Source organism: Canis lupus, chromosome X, assembly GCF_011100685.1.
Source record: "Canis lupus familiaris isolate Mischka breed German Shepherd chromosome X, alternate assembly UU_Cfam_GSD_1.0, whole genome shotgun sequence".
Taxonomy (NCBI): domain Eukaryota; kingdom Metazoa; phylum Chordata; class Mammalia; order Carnivora; family Canidae; genus Canis; species Canis lupus.
Genome location: NC_049260.1, coordinates 123,352,607 through 123,378,685, shown reverse-complemented (window position 1 = coordinate 123,378,685; position 26,079 = coordinate 123,352,607). Strand labels below are relative to the sequence as shown.

At 65.1% G+C, this 26,079-nt stretch overlaps 2 protein-coding genes across 2 annotated transcripts; one reads left to right on the top strand and one right to left on the bottom strand.

Moving 5' to 3' along the window:
- The first annotated feature begins 4,708 nt into the window (after nt 1-4,708).
- On the top strand, nt 4,709-5,896 carry LAGE3 (L antigen family member 3). The gene is made up of 3 exons (XM_038586664.1): nt 4,709-4,917; nt 5,271-5,399; nt 5,610-5,896. Exons 1-3 carry the CDS (start codon nt 4,712-4,714, stop codon nt 5,722-5,724), a joined length of 450 nt encoding a protein of 149 aa, XP_038442592.1. The 5' UTR covers nt 4,709-4,711; the 3' UTR covers nt 5,725-5,896.
- Nucleotides 5,897-11,176: 5,280 nt separating this feature from the next.
- PLXNA3 (plexin A3) lies at nt 11,177-25,719 on the bottom strand. Its single transcript, XM_038588724.1, has 33 exons — nt 25,670-25,719; nt 23,421-24,043; nt 22,590-23,129; nt 21,961-22,143; nt 20,847-20,975; nt 20,676-20,776; nt 20,191-20,314; nt 19,951-20,107; nt 19,772-19,871; nt 19,534-19,648; nt 19,165-19,365; nt 18,955-19,051; nt 18,626-18,816; nt 18,401-18,546; nt 18,210-18,330; nt 17,976-18,112; nt 17,695-17,865; nt 17,273-17,366; nt 16,935-17,174; nt 16,717-16,860; nt 15,778-16,012; nt 15,551-15,693; nt 15,212-15,468; nt 15,040-15,106; nt 14,793-14,939; nt 14,537-14,696; nt 14,283-14,386; nt 13,969-14,065; nt 13,520-13,710; nt 13,130-13,299; nt 12,490-12,702; nt 12,159-12,309; nt 11,177-11,333 (listed from the first exon to the last, which is right to left on the bottom strand). The coding sequence occupies exons 2-33, from the start codon at nt 24,015-24,017 to the stop codon at nt 11,238-11,240; spliced, it is 5,619 nt and encodes a 1,872-aa protein (XP_038444652.1). The 5' UTR covers nt 24,018-24,043; nt 25,670-25,719; the 3' UTR covers nt 11,177-11,237.
- Between the last annotated feature and the right edge of the window lie 360 nt (nt 25,720-26,079).

The window sequence follows — 26,079 nt, the reverse complement described above, 5'->3', positions numbered from 1 at the left end:
GCTGCGCCACCCAGGGATCCCCCTTTTTATTTATTTATTTATTTATTTATTTATTTATTTATTTATTTATTTATTTATTTATTTATTTATGTTTCTTTATTCGACAACTTAGGGGGCACCTGGGTGGCTCAGCCAGTTGAGCATCTGCCTTCGGCTCGGGTCATGGTCTCTGGGTCCTGGGATCGAGCCCCACGTCCGGCTCCCTGCTCAGCCAGGCGGTCTGTTTCTTCATTTCCCTCTGCCCCTTACCCTGATGCTTGTGCCCACTCATTCTCTCTCTCTCAAATAAATAAATAAAATCTTTAAAAAAAACCTTAGAATCTAAAAATATTGGTTTGGGGGGCAATTTTATTGGACTATAGTGCATTAATCATGAGTGTACAGCTCAATGGAATTTAAAGTAAATACACCCATTTTCTGTCCCACCCGGATCAAAATATAGAGCATCGCCAGCACTCCAGCACCTTCCCTGGCGCCCCCTTCCCAGTCACACTCCTCCTTGAAAGATCTAATATTCTTTCGGATGATCACATTGTTCTAGGTGTGGTTCTTCCTACTTGGTTCCTGTGTCCCTTTTTTTTTTTTTTTTTTTATGATAGTCACAGAGAGAGAGAGGCAGAGACATAGGCAGAGGGAGAAGCAGGCTCCATGCACCGGGAGCCCGACGTGGGATTCGATCCCGGGTCTCCAGGATCGCGCCCTGGGCCAAAGGCAGGCACCAAACCACTGCACCACCCAGGGATCCCGGTTCCTGTGTCCTTTGCCATGCCTCATCCTTTTGGGTTTTAAGCCAAAAAAACATTTTTTTTTTAAAGTAAGAAAGTTACTTTTTGGCACTGCAAAGTGCTCCGGGCTTATCTTGTATTTTCTCCTGCCCCGGCTCTGCCATCAGCCATTTCTCCAAGAAACTCTGGTTCCTTTTACTAGAGGATGGTACTGAGAAGCCAAGGTTTGGGTGTAAGGTGTGTTCATTGCTACCGAAGTGTTGCTGCTTCTAGACTCTTCTACCAGACAAAACTAGGAAATACATATTTTTGAAGTTCACACCACAATCCTCAATTCCAACCCAATATCACAATCCTTCCTCACCTTCAATGGTGAAAATTCTGGTTCTTGACAACATCAATATATTTCTCATCTGATGCACCAGATAGTCTACCTGGAAGTACACCCCAAGTAGCTTTGCTGTAGCCTCATCACCATCATTTCTAACAGCAAACCTATGAAGAATAAGGTCAATTCTTTTGTCCTTAGAATATAGCCCATGAAGGGATGTACAAGCAAAAAGCTGAGTTAAAAGTCACCTGAATTGGGGTACCTTGGTGGCTTGGTCAGTTAAGGTCTGCCTTCAGCTCGGGTTGTGATCCCAGGGTCCTGGGATCGAGTCCCACGTCGGGCTCCCTGCGTGGGGCCTGCTTCTCCCTCTGCCTGTGTCTCTGCCTCTCTCTCTCTCTCTCTCTCTCTCTCTCTCTCTCTCTAGGTCTCTCATGAATCCACCCTCATCTGAAGGCGGATGCTCAACCGCTGAGCCACCCAGGCATCCCTGAATTATTTTCTCTGTGTAGTTTTATTATCATTTCAATATGCAGTTAGGCTAATTTGTTTTGTTTTGTTTGTTTTCATTTGGTTTTGGTTTTATTCAATTTTCACATTTGATTTTTATAAGATTTTATTTATTTATTCATGAAAGACACACACAGAGAGGCAGAGACACAGGCAGAGGGAGAAGCAGGCTCCATGCAGGGAGCCCGATGTGGGACTCAATCCCGGGACCCAGGGGTCACACCCTGAGCTGAAGGCAGACGCTCAACCACTGAGCCACCCAGACATCCCTGATTTTTTTTAACTCTTTCAAATGTACTTTCTGTCCAAAACCAAAACTATACAAAATGGTGTGATCCAAGAAATCCTACCCTATCCTAACCCCCTATAGGTGACTATTTGCATTAGTTTCAGGTTTCTCCTTCCTTTTTTAATTTCTTTTTTCCTTTTTTTAAGTTTCTAATAAGTGTGTGTCTGTTTCCTTTGCACTTTGCCTTTTTTTTTTTTTTACACAACAATATATCCTGGAAATCATTTAATTTTTCATTAGGGATTTTCCTTCTTTTTTTTTTTTTTTTTACTGCTGCCTAGGACTATTGTATGAATGCCCCATAGTTGATTTCACCAGTTCCCTGCGGATGGGCATGTATATTTTGTCCATTAGTTTTCTAGGACTAATTGTGTTACAGTGAGTGATTTTGTGCATATGCTGTTCCATATTTGTGAAGTAGCTGCCTATATGTAGGATTGCTGGGTCCAGACAGTGATGCCTTATGTTTACTTAGGACTGTCTTTCATTAAACAAACAACAAACCACCTACCACAGAAATTGCACTCATGGGGGCGCTGAGGTGGCTCAGTCAGTTAAGCATCTGCCTCTTGATACTGTTGATTTCCACTCGGATCCTGATCTCAGGGTCTTGACATCCAGCCCCACGTTGGGGTGGGGGTTCCCCGCTCAGCAGGGAGTCAGCTTCTCTGTGTCCACACCTCCCTCTGCTTGGGCTCTCTCTCCCTAAAATAAATAATCTTTAAAAAAAGATACTGCATAGAACAACAAAAAAAGGAACCAGAGAGATATATGAACGATAAAGAAGAAAACAAGGTTATCATTTCAGATTATGATGAATGCTATGCAGTAGAGTGAAATGGGCAAATGTACTGAATGGTACCGGGGGATAATATATTAGATTGGTGACCCAGAAGGCCTTCTTTTGGCCTTAGAATATAGCCCCTGAAGGGATATACAAGCAGAAAGATGAGTTAAAAGTCACCTGAGGGATCCCTGGGTGGCGCAGCAGTTTGGCGCCTGCCTTTGGCCCAGGGCGCGATCCTGGAGACTCGGGATCGAGTCCCACGTCGGGCTCCCAGTGCATGGAGCCTGCTTCTCCCTCGGCCTGTGTCTCTGCCTCTCTCTCTGTGTGTGACTATCATAAATTTAAAAAAAAATGTTTTAAAAAGTCACCTGAATTGGGGCACCTAGGTGGCTTGGTCAGTTAAGGTCTGCCTTCAGCTCGGGTTGTGATCCCAGGGTCCTGGGATCTAGCCCTATGTCGGGCTCCCTGCTCATCAGGGAGTCTGCTTGAAGGCGACACTGGAGTCAAGATCCTAATGACAAGGAGGAGCCAGCTATGGGAAAGTTTGTGGACAGAGTCCTCCAAATAGAAGACAAAATGCAAAGAGGGAGGGGTAGGCCACCCTTGGTCAGGAGCAAAGAAAAGGCCACACGGGGTATAGAAAATGTGGGAGCAGACAGCTGAGGGTAGAGGATGGACAAGCTGGGAACTCAGGTCACACAGAGTTGGGGTTTTTTGGAGATTTACTGATTCGTTTTTGAGAGGGGGTGGGGCGGGGGAGGGGGAGAGAGAATCAGAATGGCAAGCCGACTCTCTGCTGAGCGTGGAGCCCTCCGCCGGGCTGGATCCCACCACTCTGAGATCATGACCTGAGCTGAAACCATTTAACCAACTGAGCCACACAGGCAGCCCCCCAGAGAGATTTTCTAAATGACATCAAGGAGTTTTGATGTGATTCCAAGAGTAATGGGACATCATTTTAGGATGTTAAACAAGAACGCAATGTGCTGTGACTTATATCAAAAATTAAGAGGCAGGGCAGCCCCGGGGGCTCAGCGGTTTAGCGCCACCTGCAGCCCAGGGTGTGATCCTGGAGACCCGGGATCGAGTCCCACGTCGGGCTCCCTGCGTGGGGCCTGCTTCTCCGTCTGCCTGGGTCTCTGCCCTTCTCTTTCTCTCTGTCTCTATGAATAAATAAATAAAATCTTTTTAAAAAATTAAGAGGCAATTCTGTTGCGTAGAAAATAGGCTGTAGAGGAGCAAAAATAGTAGAAAAGCAGTCAGGAAGCTGTTGAAGGAACTGAGGGAAAGATCGTGGCTTCCACTCGGGGCTTGCAATGGAGAGGGGTGAAGCGGTGGCCGTCCAGGCTGTGTGGGGGGGCCATCCAGCAGGATGATACAGGTCCGTTGCGTGTCCCCCGTCCGGATTCCCCAAGGAGGAACACAGAAAACGGACGCAACACTCCGCCAGGGCCGTTTCGTGTCCCTTTACACAGCCGTTTTGCCGGGCAGGGGCGCGCAGGCAGCTGGCGGGGGGGGGGGGGGGGGGGCGCATGTGACCCTTGGCCTGGGGGCGCTGAGGTTCGGGCCCCCGTCGGGGGTAGAGCGTCCGTAGAAACCCCAGAGCCCTGAACGTGCTGGCAGGTCACCGTGGGCCTCCGGGGGGGGGGGGAGCCCCAGAAGGCCTCCGACCGCTCAGGGGGGCACCTGCCAGCCCCCTGCACAGCGCTTGTCCGGGGGCACTGCACCCCAGGAAGGGACGGGGACGGGGACGGGGTCGGGGGGGCAAGGGGCCCCGAGCCCCGCGGGGAGGGCAGGCGCCCCGGGGCCGCGGCGAGCGGCGAGCGGCGGGGCTGCGGGAGGGAGCGCGGCGACCCCGCCGCCCCCGCTGCCTCGGTTTGGCGGGAAACGGCCACGCGCCCGCAGCCCCTCGGGCCGGTGTGCGCAGGCGCGGGGCGGGGCGGGGGCGGGGCCGGGGGCGGGGCCGGGGGCGGGGCCCGGGAGCCTCCTCAGTCCGTCGCCGGCCGCGTGGAGGGCGGGCAGGCGGCGCGGCGCGGCGCTCGGGGCGGAGTCGGAGGCGGGGCGCGGCGGCCATGCAGGCGGCAGACGCAGGCGCGGGAGGCGGCGTGGAAGGCGCGGACGATGGCGCGGACGGCCCCGGCTCTCCCGGCGGGGCGGGCGAGGCGACTGCTGCTGCCCTCGGCAGAGCCCCGCCTGTCACGCGGCCCCGGCACGCCCCTAGGCCCGGCGGAGACGCCGCCGCCACGGCTGGAAGGACGGGCGGCCCCACCTACGTGTTGTATCCTGCCCGAGCGGGCCGGGGGCGGCGGACGGGGGGCGGCGGTGCCTGAGGGGCGGACGGGGGGGCGGTGCCTGAGCGGCGGACGGGGCGGCCGGGTCGGGGCTGCGGTGGAGGGAGCCAGCCCAGCACGTGGGAGCGCAGGGGGGCCGCGCGGGGGGCCGAGCTGCGAGCGGGACGCCCACGAGGTGGCTGCAGGGGTGGGGGGAGGGGAGGAGGGAAAGTGGGGGGGGGGGCGATCGCGTGGCGGGGGGAGGGGCAGGAGGGGGCGGGGTGGCCCAGGGCAGGGGTCGCGGCCGAGCAGGGTCCGGGGCGCCAGGTCGTGCCGGAGGTCCCTTGACTGATGCCCCCAGTGCCCTCTGCGTGCCTTTCCCGTCGGCCGTGGAGGCAGAGATCGCCTGCGGGTCCCTGGCCCCCGACGCCGAGCCCCACGGAGGGGCCGTCGAGAAGCAGCTCACCGTGAGGGGCAGCGTCCTGGCGGTGTAAGTGTGGGAAGGGGCAGCGGGCTGCGGGTCCCCAGGACGGGTCCCCAGGACGGGCGCGCCGCTGGACTCGCGGATACCCCGCCTGGGTGCCGCCTTCTTCCGGGGACCGGGCTGCGGTGCGGGCCTGGGCCGGGGGCGCCCGGGGGGTGTCCGGGCGCGGGGGGCGGCGCCTCCAGGTCCCACAGGCCGTGTCCGCTGCGCTTCCAGCCGCTGGAGAGCTACGAACCCCCGTCTCCTCCGAATCTCCATCATCAGTTTTCTGGACCAGCTTTCCCTGGTGATGCGGACCATGCAGCGCTTCGGGCCTCCGGCCACCCGCTGAGCCCGCGAGGGGCCGGGGCAGGGGCCTCACCTGCTGCCCTTTCCTGGGGCAGCCATTGCCAGAGCAGCCCCCCCTTCTGTTCGTCCCGCCCCCGCGGCCCGCGGGGTCCCTTTGTTTCGTTGGGCGCCCCAGTGTTTGTGACTGCACAAAATAAATGTGATGTTTGCTAAGATCCGCGCAGTGTCCCTTGGGCCGCGGCCCCGCCTCCGGGTACACCTCCCTTTGACCTCAGGGTTCGGAGGAGCCCCTGGGAGGCGGACACCCCGGAGCCGAAGGTGACGGGACGCAGCTGGGGCGGGGCGGGCCTGGCTCCGTGGGTGAAGCGGCTGCCTGGGCCCGGGGTCCCCGTCTCGGGGTCCCGGGGTCCGGCGCCCCTTAGCGGGAGCTCCGCGTCTCGGCTTCTCCGCTCAGGCGCGGACCCTCGCAAATAAGTAAATCTCTTTAAAAAGACCGTTTCGGGGAAACGGCAGCCCGTGGGCTGTGTCCTTGAGTATCGGCGGCTGCCGACCTGTTGGGACGCGCCCTTGGTTTTACCCCTGGCGCTATACCCACGCCCACAGGAATACGCGGCGTGTACTGTGTGCGTGTCCCCGGAGAGTCTCCGTCCAACGTAAACTTCGCGGTAAAAACTCTTTGAAAACCTTGAATGGGTGCGTGAAACATGCACTATCTTGACTGAACGTTTACGTTCTCTTCGACTTTTTGCCAGATTAGAGTAAGGACTCAGTGCAACTCTTGCGTGTGAGTCTTGGCATGAATGACGCTTCCTTAAGATAGGTTAATAGAATTATTTGCTTAAATATTTACTATTTCTTAAAGATTTATTTATTTCAGGGATGCCTGGGTGGCTCACTGGTTGGGCGTTTGCCTTCAGCTGAGGTCATGACCCTGAAGACCCAGGATCAGGTCCCACATCAGCTCCCTGCATGGGGCCTGCTCCTCCCTCTGCCTGTGTCTCTGCGTCTCTCATGAATAAATAAGATCTTAAAAAAGATTTATTTATTTGACAGCACGTGGGGGGGGTGCAGATGTTGAGATAGAATGTCAAACCAACTCCCTGCTGAGTATGGAGTGCAGCTTGGCCTCCGCCCCACAACGCTGCCAAATCAAGAGTCCTGCTTAGCTGACTGAGCCAACCAGGCACCCCACTATTTTTTAAAACTTTCACTCGAGTGCAAAATTAGCAGCACCTCGGTGGCTTAGTCAGTTGTGTTGAACTCTTGATTTCGGTTCAGGTCATGATCTCAGAGTCCTGGGATCCAGCCTCGCACCAGGCTACATGCTCAGCATGGAGTGTGCTTGGCCCCCTCCCTCGGCTCCTGCACTCTCCCACTCTCTCTAAAATAAATAAAAAATAAAATATTTTTAAAAAGAGAGCAAAGTTACTCTCCAGAAAATGTACCTTCACCAGAATGCTGGTTTTCCTACACCTGTCACCACTAGCCCTTTGGCCAATTTTTTTTAAAAAATTAGTTTGCATGAGGGGCACCTAGATGGCTCAGTGGGTTAACTGCCTTTGGCTCAGGTCATGATCTCCAGGTCCTGTGATGGATCTGGCATCGGACTCCTCCCTCTCCCTCAAATAAATAAAAATCTTTAAAAATAAATAGGGGCGCCTGGGTAGCTCAGTCGGTTAAGCATCTGCCTTCGGCTCAGATCATGATCTCGGTCCTGGGGTCAAGCCCCATGTCTCAGGCTCCCTGCTCAGAGGAGTCCACTTCTCCCTCTCCCTCTGCCCCTTCTCCTTGCTTGTGTGCATGTTCTGTCAAATATGTAAAATATTTCTAAAATTATCTAAAATACATAGTCTGCATGAAAAGAGCAAACAACTCAGAAACAGTAAAATCAGAGTTTTGTGGCTGACTGGGCTTAGCCGAGTGAAGAAGCCTGCTGTGACAACTGTTGGAGCTTTTTGGTGGAAGGAATGTGCTCCCTCTAAAATACTGTGTCCTGCAGACTTACCAAGCCCAGGATGCCTGGCAGCTCTTCGGTGGATGTTGTGGGATTTTCTCCGTAGGTGACCATGTTTCCTCACAATAAAGGCAATTTTACTTCTTCCTTTCCAATATGTGTACCTTTTTTTATTTTTTAAAGATTATTTATTCATGAGAGACACACGGAGAGGCAGAGACCCGGGCAGAGGGAGAAGCAGGCTCCATGCAGGGAGCCCGACGTGGGACTCGATCCCGGGACCCCAGGGTCACACCCTGAGCCGAAGGCAGATGCCCAACCAGTGAGCCACCCACGTGCCCTCCAGTCTGGGTGCCTTTTAGTGAAGAATTTGTCTCCTGCTTGTAGGGTGGATTTCCCTGGTTGTCTGCATGCCTGGTAATTTTAGGTTGGATGCCAGGCAGGATTTTCTTTGGCGGTCGGATACCTTTGTCTTCCTAGATAGGTTTGTGAGCTTTATTCTGCGATGTTGTTAAATTACTGGGAACGGTTTGATCCTTTTGAGTCCTTGAAGATTTCTTGCATGGGATGGGCCCAGAACGGCTCAATGTGGGAAGCCTTTCTCCCCCACACCTTGCTGAGGCAACACCCTTGTAGGTGGCCTGCCTGATGCCTCCCGAATTGTGAGGTTTGCCCTCTTGGTGGTGGGGCCAGATACTGGTCACTGTCCTGCTTGAGCACTGGACAAAGTTCCCTTTCATTCGTCTAGATGGTCCTCACCCCCACCCTGGGTAGATTCCTCACGCACTTGTGCTGAGGCTGGCTGCTCACTCGAGGCTTCTCTCCCTGCACCGCTCCCCGGGCCCTCCGCCCTGCCAACTCTGGGCCTCGGAGTTTCAGTTCCATCTCCTAAACTGGGGGTGTCCGCTGGGTTCCACCGGGAAACTCCCTCTCCAGACACCGAGCTGGGGCAATTGCAGGGCTGAGTCCTTCCATTGTCCTTTGTGCGTGACACCCGGTTTCTTCACAGGCATCATCTATTGTGTCTGGTTTGGGGGATTCTTTCGAGGAAGTGGCAGGGTCAATCCATTCCCTGTTCGGTCATATGACAGAACAGAGAGTCTGTCATTGAGGACCAAGGAGACTGCTCCTGTTGCAGGCTGGAGAGACAGAGGTGCTTGGGGGGGCGGTTGTCGTGATGGTAATGACAATGAAGACCGTCCCCTGACAGCAGGCAGCAGTTGAAGTGGCTTCAGCAAGAGTTTCTTTTGTTCCCTTGCTTTCTTTTTAAGAATCACTTTTTAAAAGATGTTATTAATTTTAGAGGAAGAAAGAACAAAGTGTAGGGGCAAGGGGAGAGAGAGACCCTCCAACAGACTCTGCACAGCACAGAGCCCGATGTGGGCCTCGATTCCAGGACCCTGACATCACAGTCTGAGCCGAAACCAAGAGTCAGATGTTCAACAGAATGAGCCCCCCAGGCACCCCTTAAAAATCATTTTTATGACTTTTTTGAGAGATGAGAATTTCACTTTTATCCCACCGCCCACTTCACCTCCCCTCTTCCTTCTCCCAAAATGGTTCTCTCCTATTCACTTGGGGTTTCTTTCCCCCCAAGGATAAAAATTGCTTCGATTAGTCATTCATTGGCTTAGTTTCTGTGATCTCACAATGCGAATGTTCTAAAACCATCTTCCTTAGCCTCCGCGGTCTCTTCCCACGTACTTCCCCCCAGGCCACCTGCCTGCGGAGCGGCCATCCGACCACTGCCCTTGGTCTGGGCTTCAATCCTTACTCTGGGTCAAGCAGCTTTCTCTTCACCTCTCTCGTTTGTGTTTGAAGTCCGGCTCAGTGAGGTTCAATTTCCATCCTGTAAACCTCCCCCCTTTTAGGTGTCCAAGTCTAGTAGTTTTGGCAAATGCACAGTTTTGGAACTGCCACCACCACAGCCCGTTGCCTGGGTCCCCCGTGGGGCTGCGGAAGCTGCTGGGGGCGCGACACCGGTCAGGCCCCTGACCTCTGCACTCCAAACCCTCCCTGGGCTCCCCTGTCCCTCTGAGAGCAGCACCTGGCCCTTCCGGTGGCCTACGCGGTTGGATGTGACCCTCCCTCGCCCCCCACACCTTCTCTGGCCTCCTCCCCGTCCTCCCACCTGGTCCCTGTGACCTGGCCACTCTGGCCTCCTCCCGTCCTCCCACCTGGTCCCTGTGACCCGCCCACTCCGGCCTCCTCCCCCTCCTTCCACCTGGTTCCTGTGACCCGGCCACACTGGCCTCCTCCCCCGTCTGCCACAGGCCAGGCCCAGGCCCCCTCAGGGCTCTTTGCTGTGGGAACTCTCTGCCCCGGTCCGCCTGGCTCACCGCCACCCCATGACGTTAGCAGGCCTGTGGGCAGGAAGCAGGCAGGTGCGGCCCAACGGAGACACCGCCCAGCCCCCCCGGGGAGATGTGGGTGCCCCAAGGACAGTGAGGAGCCGGGCACGGAGCCCAACGAGGTCCCCCCCGAATGTCCTCTCAGGTCCCCAGACCTGCTGCGCGGAGAAGAGGGTGGATGAGGGCAGGTGGGGCAGCAGCGGGGACACAACCCCGCACCCCAGCCGAGGGGCGCTAGGCCCAGGGGGACCGGGCCGGTGGGTGTGGGTGCTGATGGGGTTGGGGGGCTGGCAGGGGGAGCCCCCAGGGCTTTGCTGACCACAGGTGGCCACGGCCGCCCTCCCCGGATCCTGGACCCTGCACCCCCTGACCCTGCCTCCTGTTCGTGCAGAGGCCGACGCCCCCCAACTCCCGCACCTGGCCCCAAGACACCTCCTCCCCCAACCTGCCCCCAGCATGAGGCCACACCCCGACTCCACGTTCCCGACGTTTAATTTGGAGAACAATCCGCGAACAGCAACAACGCAAAAGTTCATGCCAGAGACGAGGAGGGGACCGGTTTGCGGCCCAGGACACGGGGCCCGACTCCTCCTCCTCCTCCGAGGGAGAGCCAAGGCCTAAGGCACGGCCCCTCTCGGCCTTGGGCCCCCCCCCACAGGGCGGCTGAGGGTGCGGGCAGGGGGGCCGGGGAGGGGAGGGCGCACCCAGGCCCCCAGACCCGCTCAGGCCCCCCTGCCAGTCCCCTGAGCCGCAGGTGCTCAGAACGCGGTGCCCCCCCAGGGCACGGAGGGGACGCTGCGGCCCGGCTGCGGGGGGCCCCGGGCGCACCCTGCCCCGCACCCCCACCCGAAGGGCTGCTCCCCCAGCCAGGCCCCCACCCCCCACCCATTGGGCCCATAGGAGGAGGAGGGGGAGCGGGGAGCACTCGGGAGGAGCCGGGAGGCTGCCGCCGACCCAGGGGAGGCCGCGGTGCCGCCCGCAGATGGCCGGGGGGGACATAAATTAAATAAATAGGTGGCTGGGGTATAAATAGCGGGGGGGGCGGGCAGACGCGGGGCGGGGGGGGGGGGTATTGCTGCCGCGGGGCTCAGGGCTGGGTCCCGTCCCCCTGCCCCACGCAGGGCCCGAAGGAAGGCACTCAGGAAGGGGCCCGCGCGTCCCCGGGGGCTGTTGGCCGGCGCCGCCCCGCTCCAGGGCCGCCCAGGACCGCGGGCCGGGCCGGCCGCCCCCTCCGTCGCCGGGGCCGCCCCGTCAGCCGTTGCCCGACGCCAGCCCGATGATCTGCTCGAGCTTCTGGCGCAGCTTCTGCTTCCGACAGGCGGCGTCCCGGTCCAGCGCCGCCAGGACCTGCGGGGGGGCCGCGAGCCGGGCTGGCGAGGGCCCCGGCCTTCCCCGAGCGGGGCGCCGCCGCCCCGGCCCCAGCCCTTCCCGCCCCGCGCCCCGCATGTGCTCCCCCCACGGCCCTCCGGCCCGCACCCCGACCTCTCCTGTGCCGGGCGCAGCCCCTGCTCCGGGCCTCCTGGCCCTCGACCGTCAGTGGCCCCCGCGCCGCCCCGCGCCCCGGCTTCCTGACCGCCTCCCTCGGGGGGGCACGGGGGGCTCATTCCCGTGCCAGGAGGCCCCCCGCCCTCTCGGGGTTCCCCCCCCCCCCCCCGCCCGCTCCGCCACCCCCTGCCGAGTGTCCCCGGCGCCGGCTGCGTGGGGCTTTCTCCCTCTGCCCCTGCTCTCGGCCCGAGGGGAGCTGGGGGGGCTCGGGGCTGCCAGGGCCGGGCCGGGCTCGCAGGTCCTCGCTTCCGGTAAGGAGGCATCCTCCAGTGCACACGTGTGCGCCACACGCCCGGGGGCCCTCTAGGGCTCGGCCCGCCGACCCTGCGGCCTCCCCCCGCCCCGCCCCAGCGCACCCGGCAGCCCATCCGTCCCCCGCACCTGCACTTCCACCAACCACAGCTCCGTTCCCTGCCCAGCGGCTTGTCGCCTAGGCCCCTCAAACCCCAGCATCCCTGGAAAGCCGGGGGCCGGTTGGGCGAGGCGTCGGGAGCAATCTACGAGGTGGGCTGCGTGTCCCCCCATCGCCTCCAGCACCCTGCAGCGCCCTTCACCCTCGCTGAGCCCACCAAAGGCCCCGCCTTTGCCACCAACTGTGTCGTCAGGGCCTGTGGGCCCGGCACGCACCTCCTGGCGGTACTTGGTGACGTAGAAGTAGAGTTCGCTGAGCGCGCTTAGGATGTTGAAGTCACTGGCGTGGAGACGGGACTGCTCCACCAGGTAGGCGTCCATGTCCTGGTCGCTGATGGATGCCATCTTCGCGATGTCCCGGTAGTACCTGCCGGAACCCTGAGGCGTCACAGAGGCAGGTGTGCCCAGGCCCCTGCCCTGGCTGCCAGGCCAGTCCTGGGCCTGTCTCCTCAAGCGGACCCAGCCCGGGGAAGGGGGTGCGGAGCGGGTTCCCCGGGCGGCCTGGCCCCGCTCCCCCACCCGGCCGGGGCCGCAGGGCAGGGCGCACCTCTCCACCCAGCTCTTGTAGTTGGGGATGTCCTTGGCGTAGAGCAGCTTGTTGGATGGCGAGTCCTTGCCCAGGCGGTGCTCCGACGTGGAGCACGAGTCCATGAACGTCTGGGCCACCACAGACAGGCAGGCGTCTGTGATGCTGCTCTTGTGGATGTCGAACACGAACTGCGGGTTCTTGATCACGTTCACCCAGAAGCGCAGGGGCAGGCTGCACAGAGGAAGAAGCCCCCGACGCGCCCTCCCGTCACCGCTCCCTTCTCGGCTTCCTGGCTGGCCCGGGCACGTCTTGCCCACGGGCAGCCAGGGTGACCCACTGACGTCAGCGGGCTTGTGTTTCAGCGTCCGCCGGAGCTCCAGCCTTCTGCGTCGCTGCACTCCCCCTCCGCCACAGCCGCCACAGCACCTCTGCCCCGTGCTGGCCCCGCTACCAGCGTCCCACGTGCCCCACGGAGCCCACGTTCGGCGTCACGCTCACTCCTCTCCGCCTGTGCCAACACTGACGCACGTCCCCTCCCGCCCGGACGCCCACTCCAGCCCCCGTCAGCCGCCCTACCCCCGCGGTCCCCGAGTGCCGCCAAAGCACTGGTCTCCTCCCGCCACCCGTCCCCCAGCAGCGGCCCAGCACCGGGCAGTACCAGTTGCTCTTCCAGGTGTGGCGCACGTCGGGGTCACTGATCTGCCGCTGGTCGGCCTGCTCGTCCAGGAAGTCGAACATGTACTTGATGGCCAGGGGCAGGGCCGAGCCGCGGTGCGCCGTGCTGAACACCGTCTCAAAGAGGTCATCCACAAACTTCTGCAGCGTGCCCTGTGGGGGCTCAGCAAGAGCGCAGGCCGTGAGGGCGCCCGGTGGGCACGTCCCCGCAGCGCACGGGGGACGCAGGGCTCCCCTGCAGGGACCGCCTCAAGCCCGGCCGGGAGTTCCCAAGGCCCTCAGAGCCGCCCGCTGGGTCTGACCGACCGTGGCCTCCCCCCGGGCCGGGCCATCCGCGGGGCCAAGGCCAGGGCGGCCCAGGGCGGGCCCACACCTTGGTGGCCAGCAGCCGTGTCAGGTAGATCTCCGAGACCATCTTGCTGCCACGGTCCCCCTCGCGGTGGTCGGCGTGGTCGTGGTTCTTCACCAGGTGCCACAGCTTGGTGCCCGTTTCCTGGTCGGGCGTGATCATGGGTGCCCGAGAACGGAGGCTGTCGGGGCTGCTGGCCGTGCGCAGCAAGCTCTCTGGGGCGGGGAACAGCGCGCCGCTCAGGCCAGTGGGGTCCCGGCGGCCACGACCTCAGCTCGTGCCCCACTCTGCTCCAGGAGCCCAGCAGGCCGAGGGGGACCTGCCCGCTCTCACTGGCCCTCCCTCCCCGCCTCTACACTCTGCGAGCACCCCCAGGCGCCAGCCCGCCGTTCGGAGAGGGGGCTCCCCATGACAGGTGACGCGGCCTCGAAGGGCACGGGCCTGGCAAAGGCAGCCACACCAAAGGCACGTACCGTAGCGGCTGAGCGAGCGTGTAAAGGTGAAGGAGTTGGCCATGTTATAGGCGGACACCTGTTTGGGCACCAGCGCCACCAAGGAGCCGTCTGTCACCTGCAAGCCCCAGAGACAGAGGGAAGCAGTGCGGGAGGCTGAGAGGCCTAGGAGCCTGAGCCAACGTCCAGGGGTGCACACGTGGGGAGGCACCCGAGGGTCCCCGAGGAGGGACCGTGAATGCAGGGGCAAGATGAGGGAGGAGCGGGGCCCCAGCTCCTCTGTCCTCAGGGCAGGGCCCTGGCTCCCAAGTGGAGGAAGGCCCCCAGCCCCTCACCTGGTAGTGGGCCAACGAGTTGACCCTCTTCCAGTCACACTCGATCTTGGTGGTGACATCTTCGTCCTGCAGGATGATGCGGGCCATGCGACCCTGACGCCACTCTGCAGGCCACAGACAGCCCTTGAGGTGCAGCTCAGGGTCCCCGGTCCCTGGACCCGCTCCCCTCACAGGACAGAGCCCGAGTGGGGGTGTGAAGGCCCGACAATGTCATATGGCTGCAGGGTGGGGACCAGGAGGCAAGGGCAGGTCACCTAGGTCCATGTCCTCGGCTTTGGGGCGCTGGGAGTACGGGAGGCCCTTGTACACAGCGTCCAGCAGCTTATCTTTGGCTTGGGTGATGCTGTCACAGTTGAGCACCTTCACTGGGACCTGCGCGCTGCTCTCGCCCTCCGGGAACACGCAGTGCAGGGTCTGAGCGGGAGGGGAGCATAGGCTGGGGCCCGGGCGGAGCTTCCCTCCCCCCCCCCCCCCGTGCCTGGAGCCCTGCCCGCCTGGCCCCCCACTCACCAGCGTCTTATAGTCGATCTGCTGCCGAATGAGCTTATCCTCGCTCAGGGAGTAGCGGGCCTCGCCCGTGATGGCGTCGATGGGGCCCTTCTCCATCTGTTGCTTGATGGCGCAGTAGAGCAGGAAAAGCGGCTCCCCGGCGCACTCCTGCGGCATGGGTGGGGGTCGGGGTGGGGTTGGGGTCGGGCACACAGCTTGCGGCTTCCCCCCACCCCCTCTGACCCTCTACCCGCCAACCCCAATGTACCTTCAGAAACTTGTGCAGCAGGAACGTGAACCAGTTGGTAAGCATCTTCTCGGCCACCGACTCGGTCCTAGGGCAGAAAGGGCGCTGGGCCGGCGGGCAGAGCAGGGGCCCGGGTGGGATGTGCTCTGGCAGGGGTGGGGGCGGCGGGGGGCGGGGCCGGGCCTCGCAGTACCTGCGCAGCAGCAACTTCGGGTGGTTCTTGCTCTGCAGGTTTTTCTCTATGAGGTCGGCCAGCAGCTGCTTGAGCAGCCCGGTGGCGTAATCGAGGCGACTCTGCAGGACCACCATGGTGAGCGAGGCCACGGTGCCGCGGTCCCGCATGGAGAAGCTGCTCTGGGCCTCCAGCGTGTGAATGAAGGTGAGCACGAAGGCGCGGCTGTGCAGCAGCTGCCCGAAGAGGCGCAGAGCCTTCTCGACGTTGGGGGGCGTCTGGGAGGGACGGCGGGTCTCAGACAGTGGGCCGGCCCCGGGGGACGGGGGACGGGGCGGGCAGGGCAGGGCAGGGACTCACATCCAGCTCCTTAAGCACCGGATGGGCCTCAATGCCCGGGAAGAGCACGCGCACGGCGTACGTCCGGTAGTCCAGGAAAGGGATCTGCACCCCGTCCATGTGGCTCGTCAGCTCGTGGATATCCGTCTGCAGCTCAGCAAAGGCTGTGGAGGGCCAAGGAGGGAGAGTGAGCAGAGCAGGACGGGGCCCCGGGCCCCCCGCCCTGCACCCTCCCCCGTGCCAGGCACCTTCCTTGCATTCCAGAGCCACGCGGGACTCCAGGTTGTCCATCTGGAGCTGAAGCCGCTTGAGCGTGCGGTCGGCATCCTGCGTCTTCCGCTTATAGGCCACCAGCACGGCGGTGATGGCCAGCAGCAGGAGGCCGCCGCCCGCCGCCAGGCCCACCGTGGCCGGCAGGGTCAGCGCCCGGTCCGCCGTGATGTGCAGGGTTCCCAGCCAGAACTCCAGGCCGCCGACCAGCACCTGCACGCCGCGCTCGCCGTGAGCCCGCCTCCCCGGGCCCCGGGCCCTCCCCGCGCGCCCCTGCCGGCCTCCCCGGCCCCTATGCCCTCCCCGCGTGCCCCTGCTAGCCTCCCCGGGCCCCGGGCCCTCCCCGCGCGCCCCTGCCGGCCTCCCCGGCCCCTATGCCCTCCCCGCGCGCCCCTGCCGGCCTCCCCGGACCCCTGGGCCCACCCCGCATGCCCCTGCAGGCCTCCCCGGGCCCCGGGCCCTCCCCACGCGCCCCTGCTGGCCTCCCCGCACGCCCCTGCTGGCCTCCCTGGACCCCTGGGCCCACCCTGCCGTGCTCCTGCCGGCCTCCCCGGACCCCTGGGCCCTCCCCGCGCCCCTGCAGGCCTCCCTGGACCCCTGGGCCCACCCCGCTGTGCTCCTGCCGGCCTCCCCGGGCCCCGGGCCCTCCCCGCGTGCCCCTGCCGGCCTCCCTGGACCCCTGGGCCCACCCCGCCGTGCTCCTGCCGGCCTCCCCGGACCCCTGGGCCCTCCCCGCGCGCCCCTGCAGGCCTCCCCGGGCCCCAGGCCCTCCCCGCGTGCCCCTGCCGGCCTCCCTGGACCCCTGGGCCCACCCCGCCGTACTCCTGCCGGCCTCCCTGGCCCCCGGGCCCTCCCCACGCACCCTTGCTCCCCTCCTGGCCCCCGTGCCCTCCCCGCGGCCTCCCCACCCCACTCACCATGACAGGCTGCCGGCCTGTCTGGCTCGGTGAGTCGCACAGGAGCTGTGTGTCGGAGACGGTGAGCGCGCAGGGCTGGCCCCCGATCAGCACCGTGTAGTTGAGGCGGGAACTGCCAGCTGCCGCGGGGATCAGATTCTTGCCCTGCGGGTGGGGGACACGGTCAGCCGGGGGCGCCCACCCCCCTGCCTCTCCCGGTCTCTGTGCCCCACTCGTACCTTCAACACTACGTGGGAGCCAGGCTTGACATCCAGGACACCAGAGGGCCCGAGTGGCTCAAAGCTGGGGTCAGGGTAGTAGGTAAAGGAGGACCGGTTCAGGGAGCGGGCCGTCTGCACGTGATCCAGCAGGAAGCCAAACTCGTCTGGGTGTTCACCCTGGGCCTGGGGCTGGGGCCGCCCCAGGAAGATGCCGGGGGCTTTACAGAGCATGGCAGTGTCGTTGATCACCTGGCACGTCTGCGGGAACGAGGGCAAGCAGCCTGGCACGTGAGGGCACAGGGGGCAGGGGCGGGGCGGGGGGTGGGCAGGGCAGGGTGTGGGCCACTGGTACTCACGTTGGTGGTCTCGATGCCCCGGTACTTGGCCCGGACCCGGGGCTCCTGGACTGTCAGCAGGTGGGTCCCACTCACAGTGATGGCAGTGCTTCCACTGGGGGCAGTTGGGGAGGGGAGCCTGAGGCCCCCTCCCCAACTATGTCCCCCTGCCCCCTGCAACTGCCCCCAAGATGGCTCTGGAGGGTTATCAAGGCTGCTGGGGAGCCCAGGGCCCCTCCACTTAGGGTACGAGGTGAACGCCAGGGGCTGTGTTGTTGGGAAGACTCTGTCCCCTCTGGCGATGAGGGCTCGGGCTCACCGGATATGTAACTCAGCGCCCAAGGCCCTGGTCACCAGGCAAGGCCCCAGGACAGGAGCTCAGGGCCACAGTCCCTGACGCCCACCGATGCTGGCCAGGCTCCCCGTCTCTCCTAGGGTCTTACTTGATTATGCTCCAGGTAGGCTCAAGGCGAGTGACAGTGGGGTCCTGGGTGTAGGTGTAGAGGACTCCGGGGCTGGAAATGTTGGCGCGGTCGATGGCCAGGGTGATGGGGGCCTGGCTGGGGCCCAGGGTGGACACGGGCGAGATACACACGATTGCCTCCGCGTCTCTCCTATGTGGGCAAGTGGGGCGTTCAGGGCAGGCGGCCCGGGCCCACGACCCGTCCCGTCCTCGGGGCCTCCTGCCCAATGCCCAGGCCGGGGCTGACGGGGCCCTGCCCACCTCACAAACTGGCACTCGCCATCTCTCACAGTCACCGTGACCCTGCTGCCGGCATCCAGAGAGCTCCCGGAGATCGTGAGCCGTGTGCCCCCGGACGCCGGGCCCCGACTGGGACTCACGCGGTCAAATGCTGGGGTCTGTGGGAGAAGCAGCCCTGAGGGGAGGGAGGAGGCAGCCCGATGGGGGTGGGGGGTCAGAAGGGATGGCAGCGGAAAGGGCAGGCAGCCCACGCACCACAAAGCTGTAGAGCTGCTCGGACTGCGTCCGGAAGTCAGCGGAACAGTCGCCCACACAGAGCTCCGCAGGCCCTGGCGGCGGGCTGGGCACCAGCGACTCCTCCATCTCACACACGATCCTAGGGGTGGATCGGAGACGGTGAGGGCGCGGGCGGCCCGGGGCCCAGGCACCCACACGGCCGCACTCACCTTTCGGCGCTGACGTACTCAGAGGGGATGGAGTTGCAGCGCACGCCTGCCACCCGCAGGCCCACCTCGCGGTAGCTGAGGCCCAGGTTCTCGCCCACGATGGTGACCCGCGTGCCTCCCTCCTTGGGGCCCATGAGCGGGTGGATCTGCAGAGCAGGAGAGGCGAGAGGGTGAGGCCAGAGTCGCGGGCGCCCGGCAGACAGACCGGGGGCGAGGGCGGCCGACCTGGGCGATGCGGGGGTGGCTGCAGCGGGTGCCCTTCTGGCTCGGGTGCATCCAGTTGGTCTTGGGCGCCGGGCAGTGGGCCCGCAGCTGGCACCTGTGCTCCGAGACGCACCAGCCGCAGTTGAAGCGAGGGTCGGCCTTGAGGCAGAGGCCGCAGCTGGGCCTCTGCGCCCAGCACTTATACAGGAGAGCTGCGGGCAGAGGGCGCAGCTGGTGGGGGGGCAGCTGCAGGCAGCCGGGGGCGCTGGGACCCCGACGAAGGGTCTCCCCTCCCACCTTCCCCGCCCCAGCTCATGCCAACTGCGGCCCAGGACCATCCCGCCCCCTACCTCGGAAGGTGGCAGGCTTGTCGATGGGGAAGTCCCCGTCCCAGACCACAGAGAAGTCCAGCTCGGTGTCACCGTACTCGTCGCCCTCATAGGAGTACTGGGAGAGAGGGACCGCGTGACCCCGAGAAGGCGCGCCGACACCCGGCGGGAGAGCGGGGCGCCCCGGAGCCCCCGCCCGCCCCAGCGCCCCCAGCCCGGCCCGGGCCGCACCGAGGCGTTCTGGCACTGCACGCTGCTGCTGTTGAAGCGCACGGCGGGCACCCGCTGCTGGCGCCCCTGCACCCGGACCACGCACTCGTAGTTCTTCTGGCCCGACTGGGGCTGCGGCAGGTTCTTGGCCCGCAGGGTGAGGGGCTGCATGACGCCCACCGGGATCAGGAGGTCCCCGCTGGGCAGGATCTCAGGGCAGCCCTGAGGGGAGAACGCGCCCGTCAGCCGCACGCCCGCCGCCGCCATCTGGACCCAGCGGGGCCGGCCCCGGGTTCAAGGGGCTCCAAGGAACCAGTGAGATGAAAGGCAGAAAAGCCAGCGGGCAGCCCCCGCGGAGCCCAGCCCCCTCGCGCCCGGCACCCGCCTCACCTCAGGGCTGTGGACCCTGCCCTCCTGGAAGGAGCACTCGTGGGGGTGGCTGGTACACACGTGGCGGTACTTACACCAGTGGCAGGGGTAAGGGCTGCCAACGCAGGACATGCACCTGCGGGGGAGAGGCTTCACGAGTCACAGAGAAGTCTCTCTCCTACCGAGGCCCGCACGAGGACGCAGCAAGGGACAGGGACAGAGCGACGTGGGGACAGGGTGGGGAAAGGCCACGACTCACGACTGGAGCGCGCTGCAGTTGTAGAGGACAAAGTCCACGCCGGCGAACTTCACGCCAGTCTCCCTGGAGAGCAGCTGCAGCCGCACGGTGCGCGTGGCCCCTGCGGCGAGCCCAGGGGCGGCGGTGAGCAAGCCGGGGACCGGAGGCGCCCCCAGCCCGGAGAGCCCCAGCCCACTGACCGTGCCCCCGGGTGAGCGCCCGGAGCTCCTGCGGGGACGGCGAGGGGCACTGCAGCTCCCCGGAGGGCAGCAGGACGGCCTCGCTCGGCGTCGCCTCCTCAAAAGCACATCTCACACCGGCGCTGAGGTCTGGCACGTTGCGCATGGCCAGCGTCAGCTGGGGGAGGCACACGAGTCAGGGCAGGAGGCGCCCCCGCGCCCCGCCGCGCCCCGCCACAGCTCGCCCACCACGCCACTCACCTGCACCCCGGGGGATGTCACCGAAACGTTGTTGGGCCGGACCCGCACCTGGACACACTTGCTCAGCTCCTCGGCAAAGCCGTGCGGGGCGGAGGCGCCCGGACAAGCCCCTTGGCGGCAGCACCTGTGTGGGATCGGGCCGGAGCCGGCTAGGCAGCTGCCCCGGAGGGCCCTGGCCAGGGGCGCGCTGGCGCTCTGGAGGGAAGAGGGGACACCTGGCCCAGCCCGTAGTGCCAGGCAACGGCGCGCTTTGGCCTCATCCCCCGGAGTGCAAGGGCTGTCACTGGGGACGCGGGTTCTGCTCATTAGTCGGATGAAGCAGAAGGGGAAGGCGGACGAGGCCACAAGGGCACGACTGGGAGGAACGGGCACGTGGGCGGGGGCAGGCAGTGCCCCCCCAAGCAACAGCCGGCCTCGCTGGCTCCTCCCCAGAGCAGGGCTGCTCCAAAGCCAGCCTCCCACCGGTCCCCCGCTGCCACCCTCACCTGTGCTGCAGCACACACCAGCCGCAGTGGGGGTCCCCCGAGCCGAGGCAGGCTGCGCAGCTCGCGTACTGCTCGCAGGTCTCCACCGGGAGCTGGCTCACCTGGGGACAGGTGCATCAGTACCCACCCTGCCCCCACCCTGCCGCCCGCCGCCGCCCGCCACGGGCCCACCTGCTTCTCACTCAGGAGGTAGATGTGCCGGTGGTCAGGGCTAAAGAGCAGGTCTCGGAGAATGGGGCTGCCATCCACCACAGGCACCGTCTCGTAGAGGTGGGCATACTGGGAGCCATCAACCCGGACCTGGGCCGCGAGAGACGCCAGCCTGAGGCCAGGGCGCCACCGCACGCACCCAGGAAGTCCTCTTATCAAGCCGGGGCCTTCCCAGGCTCGACCAAACTGAAGCCGGGCCCCGCGGGGCCCGGCACCTGACCTGCCCACTACCCCAGGCCCCCACAGGCAGGGAAAGGAGGGTCCAAAGGCCACCCTGGAGGCTGTTGAAGGTGACTCAGCCACTCAAAGAGGCCCCCAAGAAAGAGAGACGGGGAGATAATGTCGCTACGCTGAGGAGAGAGGGGTGAGTGCTCCAGGAGGAGGGCTTTTTAGGGGGATGACACCGTCCTGGAACAAGAGAGCAGTGAGGGCTGCCCGGCCCTGCGAGCTTGCTGAAAGCACGGAGAGGCACACTGTAGAGGGGGAGCAGCGTGTGGTTTGGGAACGATGCCTCCCAACGAGGGCCCGAGAGGGGAGCAGACCAGGCCCCCAAGAACCCAGCAGCTCCCTTTACAAACCTGCCCCCGCCCCCCACTGTTCTCAGACCTCAGGGGGGCAGCTCCATAGCTGCCCAGTGAGCCGGCGGGTGAGCACGTGGAGGCCGTCCTGACTCCTTCCCTTCAGAGCTGGACACTGGAGCTCCCGTGCATCTCTCCCTTCCCCGCTACCCTCTGCCCGGGAATGGAAGCGGCCCCAGTGTCCGCGAGGGGACAAGAGCGCACAGCGGGTTGCAGCCAAACTTCTTCCTCGTTCATGCAACTGAGGACTCGGCAATGATGGCTCAGCCAGGGCCCTGCTCGCTTAATGGGAACGCCCTGAGACGGGTCTGGGCTGTCACACAGCCGGCAATTGAGGCCATGGCGGGCACTGGTGCTGGTGAGTGCGGACGGCCGAGGAGCCGCCCGTGCAGCGTGGCCGGGTCTCCAGGGCCCGGCCTGGAAGTCCGCCTTCCCCCGTGGCCCGTGTCCCCTTCAGGGCCTCGCAGTGCACGATCCTGCCCGAGCCCCCGGCCTACCTTCTTCAGGCTGCCGTTGCGAGTGCCGATGAAGACCACGGAGTGCTGGCGGTAGGTGTAGGCAGCCACGCTGGCCATGCCGTCACTGCTGTCGGCCAGCAGGGGCAGCCCCTCGATCACATGCAGGCCACCCAGGGGCTGGTTCAACACCAGCCCGCAGAAGTTTCCATTTATCTGCATGGGCTGGTGAAATAGGAGGCATAGAGTGAGAGTCAGAGCTTCGGGGCACCAGCAGGACCGAGGCCACGAGACCCCATATTCTGGAAGGAAGCGGGATGCGGAACTGGCTTCCCGGCAGCCAGACCAACTGCTCGCCCTGGGACCTCACGGGAAGGCAGGGGCTGAGGAGCAGGAGCGGGGAGGGGAGGGGGAGGCGGCAGGCAGCCCCAGGCCCAGTTCCGAGGCCTGCAAGACGGGGCTGTCTGGGAGCGGGAGCCGGAGCCACCGGCCCGGCCCGGCCGCGCACAGGAGGGGCCAGGGTAGGCCGCGAACAGAGAGAAGGCAGGCCAGGGAAGGAAGGACCAGCGAGGCCCGGAGCTCCGGGGCGCGGGGCGCTCGGGCCGCGGCCAGGCGGGGGAGGCCGCACAGCACCCAGGCTGGGCCGCGGCCAGGGGCGAGGGCGCGCTCACAGTATTGATGCAGGGCAGCTCCTTGTTCAGCAGCCAGGGCAGGGCCAGCGTGCCTTCCCCGCGGTAGCAGGACTGGATGCGGCGCCGGATGTGCGCGTTGATGTTGCTGAGGGTAAAGAGGCAGAGGATGGTCTGCCGCGGCGGGCTGGCCCGGTTCTTCTGGCCCTGAGAGAAGACGGTGAAGAGGACGTCCTCGTCGGGCGGCACCCCCAGGTCCTGGGCCAGCAGCACGCCGGGCTTGGCCAGGTGGGCACTCTGCACCAGGCGGTATTCCACGCCCCGCCAGGAGCAGCCGATGGGGAACTCGACGTAAGAGTAGAACTCCGAGTCCCCAGCGCACATGCGCACGATCTTGGACGTGAAGAACTTCTCGCCCGCCGTGTCCAGCAGCGTCTGCTGCGTGTCCAGCTGCAGCGTCAGGAAGTACACGAAGGAGGCGCTCACAAAGCCGTAGATGTAGTAGATGTCGAAGGCGGGGTACAAGGACAGCGTGTCCGAGGGGATCTTGATCTGCGAGGAGACAAACTCGTCCTGGTACACCTGGGGAGCAGGGTGACGAGAGCATGGGCTCCCAAAGCCTGGCCTCGCGGCCCCCACGACCCCACTCCAGCCCTGCTCCCACAACACGGGCCCCGCTGCCCGGGGCTCCCCGCGCGACCCCCCCCACCCAGACGGTCGCGGGAGCCCGGGCCAGGAAGGCCACAGAGGGTGCGCGGCCCCATCCTACACCCTGGCCGTGCCCGTGCCCCGCAGCCGCCCCCCTCTCGGACCGGGGCTCTTGCCGAGGCGCCAACGGCGGGGCCGGGAGTGCGGGGGCGCGGGCTCACCCACCAGACTGAACATGTCGGCGCTGTCCTCGTCGCTGATGAGCTTGCGGGAGCTGAGGGTGGGGAAGTACTCCGACTTGCCGTCCACGGCCGTGCCCACGAACAGCTTGCTGGGCCCCTGGCCCTGCTCCACAATGACGCCGGCCATGGAGTCCGGCTCCTGAGCCCCTGACAGGTAGTGTTCCTTGCGGTGGTGGGGCTCCCCCAGCTTGAAGAGGTCATCGAGGCGCAGGAACTGGCAGATGCCCTGCCAGATGCTGCCGCAGGCCACCAGGCGGCGGGCCGCGTAGTCAATGAGCAGCAGCTTGTTCACGTTGTCCACGGGTGCCAGGCGGTGGGCACACACGCGCATGCTGGGGGGCGGGTAACAGCGGGCATTGTCCTCCACGGGCCCCGTGACGTGGGCCCGCAGCTCGGTCAGGTTGGGGGCCAGCTTGAAGACGCGGTTCACTGCACCCACGAACACCTCCCCGGTGACCCGGTGCACGGCCAGGTGGGTGAGCGTAGTGTCTGTCACCAAGAAGGCAGGGAAGGGCCTGCTGCTGCCCACGGCCCCCGCCACGGCAGGGAGCACCAGCAGGAGGAGGCAGGCAGCAGGCATGGCCGGCAGCTGCGCCGGGCACCGGCCTGTCGGGGCAGAAAGCAAGTGCCAATCAGCGGCCCCCAGCACGCGTCCGCCCCCAGACCAGAGTCCCAGATGGTGGCCGCGGCCGGCGGGACGGGCCTCCGCCAGGGCGCAGGAGCGAGCCGCGGGCGCAGGCAGGCTTGCGGGCCATCAATCATCCCCCAGCCCCCGCTGGAAGGGAGCCAGGAGGCCTCCCCTCAGCCGGGCCACACCCAAGGGGGCAGCAGAGCCAGGCGCTGGGGAAGGCAAGGCGGGAGGCCCGCCCAGAACGAGACCCCAGACAGCACATCCCGGAGGCGACGGTGGCCGGCCACACACCAGAGCCGCTGTGGGCGCGCCCCGGGCCACAGAGCCACCCCACGCCCAAGTCGGGGGAAGGGGAAAGGCAGAGAGTGAACAATCACGAGTGTGTGTGTTGGGTGGGAGGGGGGACACCACTGCAGAGTGGCACTGCCACCGGGAGACCCAGGCCCGAGGTGTGAGGCACGCGGGTCCGGGGCGGCCCCAGCGCCAGCACAGCCCCCTCGCCGCCCCGGGGCCTCCGTGAGCTGGCCGTCCCGGGGCCTGCTGTGTGGCCTACGCACCGCCACACAAAGCCGAGCTGTGCCTGTCCCCACAGCCACGCGCCGAGACACAGAAGTCAGCCTCTGCTCAGGCGCACCAGCCAGATGGCCCCGGCAGCCGAGCGCCTCTCCCTCAAATCCAGGGGCAGCGGCGGGAGGGGCGGCGTGGGGGGCACCAGGCGCCCCGGGGAGCATGCGAGGTCCCCAAGTAGGCGAGGCCTTGGGGGCGGGGCCGGGGCCAGTGTGCGGGGTGCCCAGCTCGGCCAGGTCGGCACCCCCAGGCCACACCCAGCTCCCGGCGGCTCCAGGCAGCAAAGGCAGCGGAGCCGGCGGGGGCGGCCGGCGGGGTTAGGGCTCGTGCTACCCTGTCTGCGCGCCAGCCCCCAGGGACACCCAAGGTACCGGCTAGGGCGCAGGGCAGCGAAGGGACAAGGCCCGGGAGACAGGAGCCGGGAGACGCCTTTGCTAGAACAAGGAACAGGCCCTGCTCGAGGCCGCAGAGTCCGGTTCACGCTGCTCGTCTCTCGGGGCTCTTTTGTCGGGTCTGCATGCTGGACCCCCGATGCCACGGCCAGGGAAGGAAGGGGGGCGCAAGGCAAGGGGGCCGCATCGCACCCCAACCTCCTGCACGCCCCGCAGGGATGGAGGCGCACGCAGGCCGGGAGGGGGGGCAGGGGCAGGCTGCGCACCCCCGGCCCAACGTCCACCTGTAAGCGGAAGCCCGAGGGGGCGGCCCGAGCCCGGGGCGGCTGCAGCGCCCGTCCGCAGCGCCCTCCGTGCCGCGGCCCGCAGCCCTGCCCGCGCAGGGGCACCCCCGGCCGGGCCCGAGTGCCGAGTGGGCGCAGGCGCCGCCGCAGTCCTTGCAGGGGCCGCTCCTCGGCCACAAAGGGTCCCCATGGGGCCGGGAGCAGGGCTCGGACCGGCCGTCCTCGGGGCGCTGGGCACGAAGCTCCGGCGAGGCCGGCGCCCGCGGCGCCCCACGGGCAGGGCCCGACCCCGAGGCCGAGCCCCGGGCCGCCGAGCCGCCTGGCCGCGCGCGGGCGGCGGGGCGCGGGGGCCACCTACCTGCCCGTCCCTCCGCCGCCGCGGCTCCGGGTGGCCGCCCGCCAGCCACGTGGACGCGCCCCCGAGCCCCACCGCGGCCCCGCGCGCGCGCCCCCGCCGCCGCGCCCCGCGCGCGCCCCCGCCGCCGCCCACACACTGGGCAGGCCCGCGGCCGCCGGGGCCTTTTAAGCCCGGACCGTACCACCGCGCCGCGCGGGGGCGCCCGGGGAGGCCGGCGGGCGGGCGGGGGGCCCGGAGGCGCGCCGCCCCCGCCCCCGCCCCCCCGCACAATGGCCGCGGCCGCGCCTCTCTGCCCCGCCCCCGCGCCCCCGGCCCGCGCGCCCCGCCACACCCCCTCGGCCCCGCGCGCTGGCGCCGCCGCGCACACGCCCCGCCCCGCCGGCGCCGGAGGCGCGGCCCGGCCACCTGCT

What these genes read in the sequence shown, in the direction of transcription:
- LAGE3 (XM_038586664.1), top strand. Translation starts at nt 4,712, where the DNA reads ATGCAGGCGGCAGACGCAGGCGCGGGAGGCGGCGTGGAAGGCGCGGAC. An exon ending in GGCGGCCCCACCTACGTGTT is followed by an intron (nt 4,918 to 5,270) that starts GTATCCTGCCCG and finishes TGATGCCCCCAG; the next exon opens with TGCCCTCTGCGTGCCTTTCC. An exon ending in AGGGGCAGCGTCCTGGCGGT is followed by an intron (nt 5,400 to 5,609) that starts GTAAGTGTGGGA and finishes CTGCGCTTCCAG; the next exon opens with CCGCTGGAGAGCTACGAACC.
- PLXNA3 (XM_038588724.1), bottom strand. Translation starts at nt 24,017, where the DNA reads ATGCCTGCTGCCTGCCTCCTCCTGCTGGTGCTCCCTGCCGTGGCGGGG. An exon ending in GGCGCTCACCCGGGGGCACG is followed by an intron (nt 19,872 to 19,950) that starts GTCAGTGGGCTG and finishes GGCTCGCCGCAG; the next exon opens with GGGCCACGCGCACCGTGCGG. An exon ending in GGCGAGTGCCAGTTTGTGAG is followed by an intron (nt 17,866 to 17,975) that starts GTGGGCAGGGCC and finishes TTGCCCACATAG; the next exon opens with GAGAGACGCGGAGGCAATCG.